The following is a 16,575-nucleotide window of genomic DNA, read 5'->3' as shown; positions in this document are numbered from 1 at the left end:
ACAACTAATCTTCACCAACAAATCTTCATCAACTAATCTTCACCAACAAGTCTTCACCAACTAATCTTCACCAACAAATCTTCACCAACTAGTCTTCACCAACTAATCTTCACCAACTAATCTTCACCAACTAATCTTCACCAACCAGTCTTCACCAACAAATCTTCATCAACCAATCTTCACCAACAAATCTTCACCAGCTAATCTTCACCAACAAATCTTCACCAACTAGTCTTCAACACCAACTAATCTTCACCAACTAATCTTCACCAACAAATCTTCAATTAACCAATCTTCACCAACTAATCTTCACCACCAATCTTCACTAACAAATCTTCACCAACTAATCTTCACCAACTAATCTTCACCAACTAATCTTCACAACTAATCTTCACCAACAAATCTTCACCAACTAATCTTCACCAACAATCTTCGCCAACCAATCTTCTTCAACTATCTTCACCAACTAATCTTCACCAACTAATCTTCACCAACTAATCTTCACCAACCAGTCTTCACCAACCAATCTTCACCAACAAATCTTCACCAACCAATCTTCACCAACCAATCTTCACCAACAAATCTTCACCAACTAATTTTCACCAACTAATCTTCACCAACTAATCTTCTTCACCAACAAATCTTCACCAACTAATCTTCACCAACTAATCTTCACCAACTAGTCTTCACCAACTAATCTTCTCCAACTATTCGTAATCTTCACCAACTAATCTTCACCAACTAATCTTCACCAACTAATCTTCACCAACAAATCTTCACCAACTAATCTTCACCAACAAATCTTCACCCAACTAATCTTCACCAACAAATCTTCACCAACTAATCTTCACCAACTAATCTTCACCAACTAATCTTCACCAACTAATCTTCACCAACTAATCTTCACCAACTACTCTTCACCAACTAATCTTCACCAACTAATCTTCACCAACTAATCTTCACCAACTAATCTTCACCAACTAATCTTCACCAACTAATCTTCACCAACTAATCTTCACCAACTAATCTTCACCAACTAATAATCTTCAAGAGCTGGACTGTTGAAGGGAACGTCTTAATACATCATGTGTAATATATCCTTTTGTTTAATTCACTAATGTTTATTTGCCTTCGTGTCCAAGAAGATTGTTATTTTTGCCTGTTTTACTTTCTCATATATTAGGGGGGGGGGGGCTATTCGTCAGGTGATTCCCATAAGCTTATAGTCTCTTCATTATCAAACACATAACTTTCATTACAGCCTGGATATACTGAGAACCTACGAGGGTGAGGACATTGAACTGCAGTTGCCTGAGAACTTGACGGTATACGACATTGATTACCTGGGCATCTGGTGCGTAACCTACAAGCATAACTTTGGCCACGTCCAGATCCCCCGCCCGGAGGAGTTGTGGGTCCCACCTGCACTGGGACAGACGCGCATCAAGGTAAACACACCTAGATCGTCACTTGTTTTGTTCCTACGTCTCAAAAGTAAATATATGTGTTATTATTATAGGGTAAAGCAAATAATATAGTTATGTGCTCACGTCCGACTGTTACTTCTGGGTAAACAAGATATTGTTATAATTTTTGCTTTTGTCTTACTTTAAAATTAAACAGAAACGTCGCTTTTCCTTTGTTGGTGAAAACTTAACAATGAGTGCTATTTTTATTACAGGTATACAGGACATTAATCGTTACATGCTTCTACATAGGAGTAAACTAACAAAATGAACATGACTGACGCATATTTTAGACTCCTGCACAAAACTCTAGACATTAATTTGATCGTCCTGTGTCAAAGGTAAACCAACTATTATACACCTGTTCACTGCTATTATCACGGGACAAACAAAAGAAAACAGTGACTGAACTCTTATATCTCAAACAAACAAACAAAATAGCTCCCATGTAACTATTTAGTTCACTTCTCTAGATAACAGTCCATTGTTTTTTACTTTTCACAAACGCTCATTTTTTGGCAGAGTAATTACTTATGAGACTTCATTGTCTGTTTAGTATTATGAGAAATACTACATATATACATACATACATACATTCATACATACATACATACATACATACACACATACATACATACATAATAATAATAGTAGAAGCCCCTCGAAATCGAGGATGGCCGGGCCAAGGGCCTCCCAGGCGTGAATTTGTTAAGGTGTCGAAGCTGTCGCCAGCACAACAACCACACCCCAAGTTAACGAGCTGCATGACCCAGTGTCAAGGAATAGTCCGAGAAAACCGGACAACCCGCCAACTGCAATGGCTAACCATTACCCGGAATACGATCAGCAAATCGATTAACATCCAGGTTCTAAATTACTGCTGGGTAAACAGAGGCAAATGGCGTAAATAAACTTGCCCATAGTTTCACCCTGCCCGAGGATTGAACTCGGGTCCGCTCGCTTGGGAAGCGAGGATGCTGACCATTTCACCACAGGTCGCCTGATACAAACATACATACATACATATACATACATAAATATAAACATACATACATACATACATACTACTTTGCTGTCACTCGGAATAGAGTATGACGATCATCCAGCTATGATACAATGATATGAGTTATTAAGGATGTCACCAAGGTTGGTGAGTTCTGAAATGACTAAAGAGGCCGATACGAGACCGGCAGAGTCGATCACAGCTGTGGAACATGTGGGGGGGCTACATCTAGTGCGGGAGGGGAGGCGGCAGCGTCTTTCCGGGGTGGTGCTCCTCCAAGCTTTATGGTGTGGAGTAATCGTCTCCCAGGTGAGGGGGTCGATTTGGCACTTTTTCAGGTTTGTCTTAAGACTATCCTTATTCCTTTTCATTTGCCCTCCGGCGTTACGTTTACTATTCGATAGGTTACTGTAAAGTAGCTGTTTTGGCAGTCTACTGTCGTCCATGCGGGTATTATGACCAGTTCAGCGTAGTTGTTCAAGGATAATGGTAACCTCGATGCTTCTACAGTGGGTGTCAGTAAGAACACTGGCATTTGTTCTCGTGTCTTCCCAGCTAACTCGGAGGATGGAACGTAGACTACGTTGGTGAAAATCTTCAAGTGCCTTGATGTGCCTCCTGTATGTGACCCATGTCTCGCTGCCAAAAAGCAGGGTGGGGAGGACCATTGCTCAATATACGTGTAACTTTGTAGATAATTTCAGCTCCCTACAGCTGAATACACGGTTTCGAAGTTTCCCAAAGGCTTGAGATACACATCTCATCCGATGTTGAATCTCGTCATCGATGTCCGCGGTGGTGGAGAGGTGGGAGCCGAGTTACCGAAAGTGGGTAAAATTAGAGAGGGTAGTACCGTTAAGCTGGATGGTGGAGGTGTGGCTGAACCAGGGGCAGGCTGAAAGAGAATCTGGGTCTTACGTACATTCACCTTAAGGTCGAAGTGTTCACACGCATCTGCGTAGGTGTTCAGGATCTCCTGGAGGCCGCGATCAGTGTGAGCGACAAGGGCGAGGTCGTCTGCATACTGAAGCTCAGTAATGGAAGCTGCCGACACTTTTGTTCCTGCCTGGAGTCGTATTATGTTGAAAAGACCCTTCATCTGGTACTCGATGTCTATCCTGCCGGCTAGATTGGTGCTGGCACAAGAAAGGAAGGCAGCCAAGAAAATAGAAAAGAGAGAGGGTATCAGTACACACCCTTGTTTAACCCCCGTTTGGATGGGGAAGAACTCAGACTGGGTGCCATTTTGCAGGACACTGTTCTTCATGCCATCGTGGAGTTGACTCACAATGGCGATGAATTTTGGTGGGCAGCCAAAACGGCTGAGGGTCGATCAGAGGGCTTCCCTGTTGACCGAGTCGAATGCCTTGATTAGGTCGATGAAACCCATGTACAGTTCATGACGCTGTCCTCTGCACTTTTCCTTTATCTGGCTGGCAGCAAAGATCATGTCAGTGGTGCCACGTGATGATATAAAGCCGCATTGAGATCTGGGAGGAAGTTTTCCGCCTTAGGAAGAAGCCTGTTTAGGAGGACTCGGGCGATAATCTTGTCAGCGACAGACTGCAGTGAGTTCCCGCTGTAGTTGCCACAGTCTGACAGGGCTCCCTTGTTCTTATAAATATTGACGATGGAGGAGTCTTTAAGATTGTGTGGGATTTCCTCCTTTTTCCCTATATTCTCCAGGAGAGAGTGGAGACAGTTGGTAAGCAGAGGTCTCCTGCTTTATACACCACAGTTGGGATTCCATCAGGCCCTGAGGCTTTGTTATTTTTCATCTGTTTGATGGCAGTAGCTACCTCATCCAGGGATGGATGATAACTGAGGTGGGTCAGCTCTGGATGCTGAGGGACCTGCTGGGTAGTCAGGACATCCATATCGGTGTTTCGGTTGAGCAGTGAATGGTAGTGCTCTTTCCACCACTGAAGGAGGCCTTCACTGTCTTTATAATTTTGGAGTTACCGTCGGATGAGTGGAGGGAGGCTGCGCTATAAGTGATTGGCCCATAAAATGTTTTAGTGGAATTGAAAAATTCGCACATCTTGTGCTGATCTGCAATTTTTTGTGTTTCACATGCTTTATTTTTAAACCAGTCATTGTTTAGATTGCGAAGCTCCTATTGGGCCGCCACTTTCTTCTTGCGGAAGGTATCAGCTTTGGTCCGAGACTGAGGGTTGTTCTGCCAGTTAGTTAAAGCAGCACGTTTATCACCGACGAATACATTGATTGCTGGGTCATTTTCATCAAACCAGTCCTGGTGCATTCTTATACATACATACATACATACATACATACATACATACATACATACATACATACATACATACATACATACATACATACATACATATATAGAACTGAATAAAGACGAAAGCTAAGGTGCTCCATTGTTTCCCTTTTTCCCTGTGTGATTTTATCAAGATTTATCTTATCCACATTTCCATTGTGGATCTACATGACATACATATATACATACCAATCTACACTATATCACTGTATCTCTTATGAAAACGTATGTGCATCTTTTTCTTATATTCAGTTTCACCTATTATATCCTCCTATCACATTATCTCCCACTATCTCTCATTATCTCCCACTATCTCTCATTATCTACCACTATCTCACATTATCTACCACTATCTCACAATATCTACCACTATCTCACATTATCTACCACTATCTCACATTTTCTACACCTATCTCACATTATCTACCACTATCTCACATTATCTCCCACTATCTCACATTATCTCCCACTATCTCACATTATCTACCACTATCTCACATTATCTCCCACTGTCTCACATTATCTACCACTATCTCACATTATCTACCACTATCTCACATTTTGTACACCTATCTCACATTATCTGCCACTATCTCACATTATCTACCACTATCTCACATTATCTACCACTATCTCACATTATCTCCCACTATCTCACATTATCTACCACTATCTCACATTATCTCCCACTATCTCTCATATGTACCACTATCTCACATTATCTCCCACTATCTCACATTATCTCCCACTATCTCACATTTTCTACACCTATCTCACATTATCTACCACTATCTCACATTATCTACCACTATCTAACATTTTCTACACCTATCTCACATTATCTACCACTATCTCACATTATCTACCACGATCTCACATTATAGTGATATCAGTTCAGGTGTTAGCATAACTCACCAGCAGGTGTTGACATACTCATAATAACCCATCAGCAGGTGTTGACATAACTCATCAGCAGGTGTTGACATACTCATAACCTATCAGCAGGTGTTGACTTAACTCATTAGCAGGTGTTGACATAACTCCTCAGCAGGTGTTGACATAACGGACTATATGGGAGAGGGTAGGCCCTTTGATAATATTTCGTTAGGTGTTAAACTTTTATATAACAGACTATACCGTTAGATGGAGGTTTGTTCGATTCAGGTTTTAATGTACATCACGTTAAGTAGGAACGGTCGCTCAGTTAAACCTTAAAACACGTATAAAGTTTTGGTCAAATAGGGATAACGTTTTTCTTTTTGCTGTAACTCAATGGTAATTAATTCATATTTCGTACAAATTTCCCTCTTATTAAAAACATTGTTAATTATCATATCATATAACCAAACTATGCATAAATTGGGTTAAGTTTGGTTAAGTTAGGATAGGTTACTTTGGTTAGTAAAGATGCTATTTATTCCTATTTTATATTATGATGTTCTTGATGATCGTTACTAAACATAGAACAGTTGGAATTATAGAGAAAAGCGATAAAAATTATTTTCATTTCAGAATTATTCCTAAATTGCATGACATGTATGTTGAGCTGTGACCTGATAATTGGATAGTTTTATGGAGTATTTATTGACTCCCTGTAATTGAGTTATTCATAATAGTTCTAGGGGCGGATCCAGGATTTTCAGAAGGGTGGGGGGAGTCCAAACAATGAGTGCATGTGTACTCGTCTTAAGTAGAAATATTGATGTCATAATGAAGTTTACGTATTTTAAAAATATATATTATAACCGAGGAGAGAATACGTCCATATACTGTACTTTACCAGAGCCATGAGGCAAATTATTTAATATCAGAAATATAAAAGGGGGGAAGTTCAGGGGCCTTTTTTTAACAAGGGGGAGGGGGGTCGGACCTCCTGAGCCCCCTGGATCCGGCCTTGGGTTGTTAAGCACATGATAATGTTATGATGTTGATGAACAGTGGGTAAGTGTAAGCTAAGATCACTGGACCAACAGTGTATGGGTGATGTAGTAACATGGTCTTGTTATCTTGGCATTGTACACCGTTGTTATCCTGATGCTCTTCCCCCGAGTGTTATCTTAGTACTCTACCCCCTCCCTGTGTGTTATCTTGACACTCTACCCCTCCCCGAGTGTTATCTTAATACTCTACCCCCTCTCCGTGTGTTATCTTGACACTCTACCCCTCCCCGAGTGTTATCTAGGCATCTACCCCCTTCCTGAGAGTTATCCTAGCACTCTACCCTCTCCCCGAGTGTTATCTAGGCACTCTACCACCTCCCCGAGTGTTGTCCTGGCACTTTATCTCTTCCCAGAGTGTTATCTTAGCACTCTAACCCCTCCCCGAGTGTTATCTAGTCACTCTACCTCCTCCCTGAGTATAATCCTGGCACTCTTCCCCTTCCCGAGTGTTATCTTGGCACTCTACCCTTTCCCCTACCCGCTCCCTGATTGTTATCTTAGCACTCTACTCCCTCCTCGAGTGTTATGTAGGTACTCTACCCCCTCCCTGAGTGTTATCTTGACATTCTACCCACTCCCCGAGTTTTAATGACCTTCTGTTGGCATTCATGAAGGAAGGGGTGAAGGAAAAAAAGCCGACAGACTCAATTTACATGTAGAGTGTACACTGTATATAATGATCATTGCCACGCCGGAATGGGTGAGTGTGGTATCAATTTACCTCATAATTGGACCCACACTATCGACTCTACTATATGCTAACATCTTTCTGCACTTAATTTACCATAAATATTATTTTCCCAAGGATTTTCTAGTGTAATGAATATTTATAATAAAATTATGTGTGTCTATACGATTAATTAACTGTTTTGTTTTTCCTACATTGGAAGTTCATTTAGGTTTTTTACTAAGACATTGTCATATCCTTTCCTTGCTTAAGATCCCTTGTGGGTGGATGTTCACAAAAATTGATAGTGTTAGTGTAGCCTTCCTTAGTTACGGCAGATGGAGTGAGTGGTCTGGAGCCATTGCTTGAATTTTGACTTAGTATAATGTATGATTACTTATGTTTCATGCAGTTTCACAGGGGCTTATTTTCAGTATATATATATATATATATATATATATATATATATATATATATATATATATATATATATATATATATATATATATATATATATTTAACGTGCTTTACTTTCTGATACCTTGACGTGCATGAGTCTTGTCATATTCTACATATCAACACTGAGACAGCCACACCAGTTCCTGTGAAGCGGGTCCTGTAGCCAAGACCAGTTTGTTGTTTTGTTTGGCATACTGTAGACACTCTAGGCCTACAGTTACCTTTTGGATTAAGTTCTTACAATCCTTCATAGGATTACCTTATTTTGATATGTTTTAGTGGAACTGTGATATACTAAATAGGTTTAGAAGTTAAGTACATAGTAAACAATGGTAAGAAAGAAAGGTGATTATGGGAGGCAGTGCTTGACCCAACACAGATTGTGGCTCCAGCAATGTGGTGGTCAATGTTGAAATATTATTGTCCATCTATAAACTCTTGTAATATATATATATATATATATATATATATATATATATATATATATATATATATATATATATATATATATATATATATATATATATATATATATATATATATATATACACACATTTGTGTCTCAGCATTATGACATTTTTCGATGTGTCAAGAAACAGCATTTAATACAAGGGAACTACCTTGAGTGAGGGAACTTTGAGGAGTGTTTGTGTTAGTGTTTGTGGCGGGTCGAGCACTGCCACCGTCACCAGCACAAGTCCCTGGCAGCGAGACGAAGAGGAGCGGGACCACCGTCTCACGTGGCTTCTTTGTTTCCAGCCCCACTGGTGGTACTTGAGCGAGCCGGGACAAGTAAGTTGTCACCCCACACACTGTCCACTGCGCATGTGCCCCCACCCCTCACCTTCCTTATGTTTGTTTTACTATATTGTTCATATTTTTTTCTGTATATGCTTTTGCTCATCTGTTTTATTTATGTTCAAGTTGGAGAAAGTCTGTTGCTAATATTATGTTGGTCAATGTTCGCACGGTGCATGTTTTCAGGACGTTCTTCCAACCAGAAGTATTGGAGTACTGCAAAACTATTGGCATTTGTGTAGGCTTAAGTTTGTTTTTTATGTGTGCTGGTGTCTGGTCCTTCACATCCTTGGTTGCCACCTACCAGCCTGTTGATGAGGAGGAGGGCATGGGCGAGAAGTATGAGGAAGACGAGAAGGATTTGTACCAGTCCGTGGAGCCCAGTCAACCCACAGCCCCCAGCTCCGACTACCCGCCTCCTCATAAAAATAGGGAGGATGAGAATATTGACAATGAAACAAGCGACCACTCAGGTTCCCAGACTGACTATGACTCTGGTTCTGATCCACAGGCAGGCTCTAAAACGGTGTTTGGTCCTGACTCTAACAACATGGGTGGTGCCTCCTTCCTCACACCTTCCTCTCATCTGGTCCTCTTCCTCCCCCTCCTCATCCTCATCCTTGTATCATTTAGTTCTGGATCCACACCAGGCACAGCTTCCTACCTGTAACATCCTCACCCTTCTCACACCTTTCTTCACTCTCTTCTTCACTCAGGCTACTTACACACTCACACTTCTCAACTTTCTCTCTCATCGTCTTTCTCTCGTTGTTTATCTATTTCCCTTGCACAGTTTGTTCATTGCCAGAGTTACATGATCATTAAAAAGCATTAGAAGACTCACTGCACGTTTCAGGCAACAGCCAGGTTAACTTAGTTTGCTGGATAATAAAAGTTAAGTTACGACTTTCTGTACAGTATATGGGTTTACATGACGTTTTGTGTATGTGATGTACCACTAGTAGATGTGGGTTTAATGTGATTACTGTGTAACTAAAGTGGATGTTTTCATTCTTTCATTGACGCATTTAGACTGAGTCATTGGGGCCGTTAAAGGAGTGTATGGTCATTATTTATAAGAAGCAATCAGTGTAGAAGATGTGATAATTAACTGAATAACTTATTTATTCATAAGTTTGGTGCCTTTACTATACATCTAGACATACAGTACTTACTTACACATGATGCTTGGCAAAGTAATACTACTGCAAGATCCTGGGACAAGAAGTTTTAGGAACTCAACCCAAACTCTTTGTCGTGGGACACAACTTCTCTCATAAGGGAGTCAACACTGGGCAGTATCACCCTATCACTCCCCATCATTAAACAATAGACTTTTGAATGCTCGCACTCAGCTGTTAGTAGAAGATCAGAACATATTGATAACAGGATGAAGTTCATGGGGTCAAAATCCTTTTAGTGGAAGATTAAAAGCTTTTGGTAATTTAATTAATCCTCTTTTTTAAGACAAAATAACTTAATAGGGATGCTGAAGCCTTTAATAATTACACTTAAATACTTCATTAAAGCCTTTTATGATGATACCACGACACTTATTGAACCGAGACTGGTAATGAAACTTAAGTTCCTGTTTGCCAAGGGAAGAACTTAATAATCTTAGCCAAGGGGAGCTTAAGTCTTGAGTAGTGAGCTGAATTAATACAGTTCCAGAACACTTTTACGACCAGCGTTTGAATACCATTGCTTTTAACAGTGACTAAAAGTATTATATTATTAACATTAGGCATACCATGCATTTAACAGTTGCTAAGAGCATTATACATTTAACAGTTGCTAGGAGCATTATACATTTAACAGTGGCTAAGAGCATTATACATTTAACAGTTGCTAAGAGCATTATACTTTTAACATTGGCTAAGAGAATTATACTTTTAATTGGCTAAGAGTACCATGCTTTTAACATTAGCTAAGAGCATTATACTTTTAACATTGGCTAAGAGTACCATGCTTTAAACATTGGCTAAGAGCATTATACTTTTAACATTGGCTAAGAGTACCATGCTTTTAGCATTGGCTAAGAGCATTATACTTTTAACATTGGCTAAGAGTACCATGCTTTTAACATTGGCTAAGAGTACCAATGCTTTTAACATTGGCTAAGAGCATTATACTTTTAACATTGGCTTAGAGTACCATGCTTTTAACATTGGCTAAGAGCATTATACTTTTAACATTGGCTAAGAGTACTTTTAACATTGCTTAGAGTACCATGCTTTTAACATTGGCTAAGAGCATTATACTTTTAACATTGGCTTAGAGTACCATGCTTTTAACATTGGCTAAGAGCATTATACTTTTAACATTGGCTAAGAGTACCATGCTTTTAACATTGGCTAAGAGCATTTAACATTGGCATTAAGAGCATTATACTTTTAACACTTGGCTAAGAGCATTATACTTTTAACATTGGCTAAGAGTACCATGCTTTAAACATTGGCTAAGAGCATTATACTTTTAACATTGGCTTAGAGTACCATGCTTTTAACATTGGCTAAGAGCATTATACTTTTAACATTGGCTAAGAGTACCATGCTTTTAACATTGGCTAAGAGCATTATACTTTTAACATTGGCGAAGAGCATTATACTTTTAACATTGGCTAAGAGTACCATGCTTTTAACATTGGCTAAGAGCATTATACTTTTAACATTGGCTAAGAGCATTATACTTTTAACATTGGCTAAGATTACACTATCATGCTTTTTGCTACAAGAACTTTGTGGTCTAAGGACAGTACTGTATACTGTAGCTCAAGGACACGTCAACTGATCCCACTTTATATATCACTTTATATATATATATATATATATATATATATATATATATATATATATATATATATATATATATATATATATATATATATATATATATATATATATATATATATATATATATATATATAATACAGTACACCGTAATATAAAACTAATAATGTGATTAAAACTACAATAATTTTAGGAATAGAATAAGTTGGGTGATACCACAGTGGAGAGACTCGTTCATACACATAAGTTAGAGCACAAAATAGTTGTTGAAGTTTAAAACAGTAGTTTGTTGAGTGGTGGGAGGGGCGTATTATACAATGTTCTACTTGCTTCGTGGTGTTGCTGCCTAGACTACATGTGACATAGATTGATTAACTTCACATTTACTTCATATGCCAAAGATAACTTTTTATTTATTCAATCTGCTTGGAGAATTTCATAATAAAGACTTGAATATAGATTTATACGTCACCTTAATAGATAAGTGGTGATGTATGTTGTATAATTGATATCGTTATGTGGCAGAAAAGTGCATTTAGTATGAAGAAACTTACTTGTACAGTATTTAAGATAGAGCATTTTGCGTACTTTACTAATATTTAGCACCTCGTTGACACTCGTCTCAGAACTGTGACTACCTAGAGACAATGTCTTCTTCTTTCTCTTCTTGAACTCCTCTCTTGTCATGTTCTTACACCACCAGTCTCTGTGTTGTCTCACTACTTAAACCTATTTATTCGTCATGTAGGAAAAAATCACTAGTATTTTAATTTAAAAAAATCCTTTTTTTATGTTTTTCTTGTTTCATATTTCATTTTATTTCTTTGTTTTCTTGCCTGAGATTCCTTCATATTCTTGTGTTTTTATTTTTACCCTTTTCCTCGTGTCCTTTCTGTCCCTATATTCATCAGACAGTCCCTCGTCCACCCCCTCATTCTTCACTCACACCTTCCCAGTGTCATGTTTTGGTTTCATCATCAAATTCAGAATTCATTATTACTCAAATTGGCCCCAACCCCAAGGTGACTTTCTCCAGCCTAAGCATGTTTAATCCCCCATGTCTTAAGTTAAGGAAATTAACTCCTAAGTATTATTTCCCACCTTGAGCATGTTTCTTTAGCTTCCCTTAAGTTATTTCAAGTTAAATCTTTCTTTGTATCGTTTCTTGTGCATGATCACTTTAAAAAATCCCAGATCTGTTCATCCCAGCATGTTTTGATGCCTTGAACTTAATTTTTTATCGTCTGAAGATTAGCCCCGGTTTATTTCACCTTAATATTAACCACCTTGACAGTAACCTAATGTAACTTAACCCTCCCCCCTCCCCCCCAGGTAGTGTTAAGGTGTTTAATCAGGTGAAATAAGCTTAAGGGCTAATCTTCAAGTGGTCTTTTTTTTATTAATAATAAAATAACCTTAGTCATTTTATTTTATTATTAGTTGTAGTTTTGTTTCCCGTCTCCTTCTAGAATTAGTTACCCAAAACTCTTTTTAGGAACCAGCCACAAGTCCCTCTTTCCGCTCTTGTTACTTCTCTACTATCTTAATATTTATCAGGTTTTACATATTCCCTGTATTCTTCCCCTCTTTTGGTCCTTGGTGTAGGTGAACCCCATTTTCTCTTCACTTGCCGGTTCCTCTGCCTCTATACTTCCCCATGTTTGGTCTTTTGGTCAACATCTGCCCATCTCTTTACTAACAACTGGTCCCTCCTTCGCAATCTTTTCCCTTCATTCCTCATTATGCCTGTGGTCCTTCCTCTGTTAATCCTGGTGACCAAGTATGACCTCCCTAGAGAGAAACTATCCCCCCAACCAGTCTAGTGTGAACCAGTCCCTTGGTCAGAGGCAACACCCCCGCTCCACCATCATCAAGCTCACTCCAGCGCCATGGTAAGTGCTGTGGAGGCCAGCAATTACCTCAATGGGCTCATTGTTCATAGTGTTTATCTTTTATCATGGAAGTCAATAATTAGCATTAGATAAAATATTTAAATCAATGTTTTTTATCATAGAAATAAAATTTGCATTTGATAAATTTGATATTTAAATCATGATTAATAAGATTTGTACTGAAATTATATACAGGTACATAGCCTGATGCTTATTAAAATTATATTATAGATACAGCTATACAAAGTAAATTATTTTTAAATTTCCACTCAAGACAATCCAAAAAATTTTACTTCCTAATTAGTTTGTTGATAATTTTGCATTTGGGATAAAAAAGGACAGCACTTTAGGTGGCTTAACCATTAAAAGAGTGTGGCATACACGACTGTGTCTCCATCTTTCAATGGTTAATATGTAAATACAGGCTTTATTAATCTCAAGAGCCAGCATCAGTATTATTGTAGTCATTCAGTTTTGCACCAAGATCAGCCCAATACCGCATTAACCTTTAATTGCTTATTGTAGTTTTAGATCTAAGCAAACACAGCTTTTTTGTATTTACCTTTGATGTTGTAATTTATTATTTGTTGACTATATTTACACATTTTTATTGTAGATGATTTTATTTCTATTTATTATTGTTAGTATTTTTTCTTTGTTTTGCTTGGCTTTTTTCCCTTTTGTTTCATGTTTTCTGTACAACACATCACACTTAACCACCGTGGATTCTTGCATAAGTAATTGTACATCCCGGTAGATATCCACAATTTTTACTGTACACCATGGCACACCTCTACCATGATATATCATCACAACACACCTCTACCATGACATATCATCACAACACACCTCTAACAGGATACACCGTCACTACAATCATCACAACACACCTGTACAATGATACACCATCACTAACACTATCATAACACACCTCTACCATGATACACCATCACAAATACTATCATAACACACCTCTACCATGATACACCATTACTATCATCACCACAACACACCTATACAATGATGCACCATCACAACACACCTGTACTATGATACACCATCACTACCACCACCATCACAACACACCTGTACTATGATACACCATCACTACCACCACCATCACAACACACCTGTACTATGATACACCATCATCACCATCACAACACACCCACCATCACTACCACCACCACACCTGTACTATGATACACCATCACTACCACCACCATCACAACACACCTGTACTATGATACACCATCACTACCACCACCATCACAACACACCTGTACTATGATGCACCATCACTACCACCATCACAACACACCTGTACTTTGAAACACCATCACTACCACCACCATCACAACACACCTGTACTATGATACACCATCACTACCACCACCATCACAACACACCTGTACTATGATACACCATCACTACCACCACCATCACAACACACCTGTACTATGATACACCATCACTACCACCATCACAACACACCTCTACAAAGATACACCATCACTAACACTATCATAACACACTACCATGATACACCATCACAACCACCATCACAACAGACCTCTACCACGATACACCGTCACTATCATCACCACAACACACCATCAGTACCCTCATCATAACACATTTCTACCATGATACACCATCATTACCACCATCACAACACACTTCTACCATGATACACCGTCACAACACATCTCTACCATGATACACCATCACTACCATCATCACAGCACACCTCAACCATTATACACCGTCACTATCATCACCACAACACACCGTCACTTTCACCATCACTACCCCTATCACAACAAACTTCTACCATAATACACCATCACCATCATCACCACAACACACCATCACTACCACCATCACAACACACGTCTACCATGATATACCGTCACTACCATCATCACAACACACTCTACCATGATATACCATCACAACACAACTTTTCCATGATACATCATCACAACACACCTGGACCAAGGCACACCATCACAACACCTCTGCCATGATACACCATCACAACACAATCTACCATGATTCACCATCATAACACAATCTACCATGATACACCATCACAACACACCTCTACCATGATACACAATCACAACACACCTCTATCATGATACACTATTACAACACACCTTTACCACATTATGCTGTAACTACCACCATCACAACACACCTTTACCATGATACATCGTAACTACCATCATCACAACACATCTCTACCATGATATTCAATCACTACCATGATATGCCATCACTACCATCATCACAACACACCTTACCATGATATACCATCACTACCATCATCACAATCCACTTCTACCATGATATACAACCCCTACCATCATCACAACACACCTTTACTATGATACACCCTAACTACAACCATCACAACACACCTCTAACGCGATACGTCGTCACTACCATCACCACAACACACTCTACCATCATACACTATCACAACACACCTCGATCATGATACACTATAACAAAACATCTTTACCATGATACACCAACACTACCATCATCACAACACACCTTACCATGATGTACCATCACTACAATCATCACAATCCACTTCTACCATGATATACAACCCCTACCATCATCACAACTTACCTCTACCATGATACACCAGCATTAGCATCATCACAGCACACGTCTATCATGATACACCGTCACTACTATTATCACAACACTTCTCTACCATGATACACTATCACAACACACTTCTGCAATGATACACTGTCTCAACACGCCTTTACCATGATACACGGTCACTAACATCATCACAACACACTCTACAATGATACATTATCACATCGCAGGTCTACCATGATACACTATCACTACCATCATCACAACACACCTCTACCATGATACACTATTACAACACACCTCCACCACCATACACCATCACTACCATCATCACAATTTACCATGATACACCATCACAACACACTTCTACCATGATACACCATAACAACACACTTCTACCATGATACACCATCACACCACACCTATACCATACTACACCATCACAATTACACCTACCATGATACACCATCACCACCACTAACACTATCAAACACATCTCTACTATGATAAACGATCATAACATTCGACCATGATACACTATCACTACACCTCTACAATGATACACCATCACAACACGCCTCTTCCATGATGCACCATCACAACACCTCTACCATGATACACCATTACAACACACCTCTACTATGATACG

The 16,575-nt window shown here is 39.0% G+C and overlaps 1 protein-coding gene across 1 annotated transcript in view; it reads left to right on the top strand.

Annotated features, from left to right (window-relative positions):
- Positions 1–16,575, top strand: part of LOC121870634 (protein Skeletor, isoforms B/C-like) — a 124,260-nt gene that overhangs the window by 67,133 nt on the left and 40,552 nt on the right. The window contains exon 6 of the mRNA XM_042372498.1: positions 1,262–1,448. Coding sequence (XP_042228432.1) covers positions 1,262–1,448 — 187 coding nt within the window. The remainder of the gene's footprint in view (positions 1–1,261; positions 1,449–16,575) is intronic.

The sequence above is a fragment of the Homarus americanus genome, unplaced genomic scaffold, assembly GCF_018991925.1.
Source record: "Homarus americanus isolate GMGI-L3 unplaced genomic scaffold, GMGI_Hamer_2.0 scaffold32583, whole genome shotgun sequence".
Classification (NCBI taxonomy): Eukaryota; Metazoa; Arthropoda; class Malacostraca; order Decapoda; family Nephropidae; genus Homarus; species Homarus americanus.
This window is presented reverse-complemented; position numbering and strand designations above follow the sequence as displayed.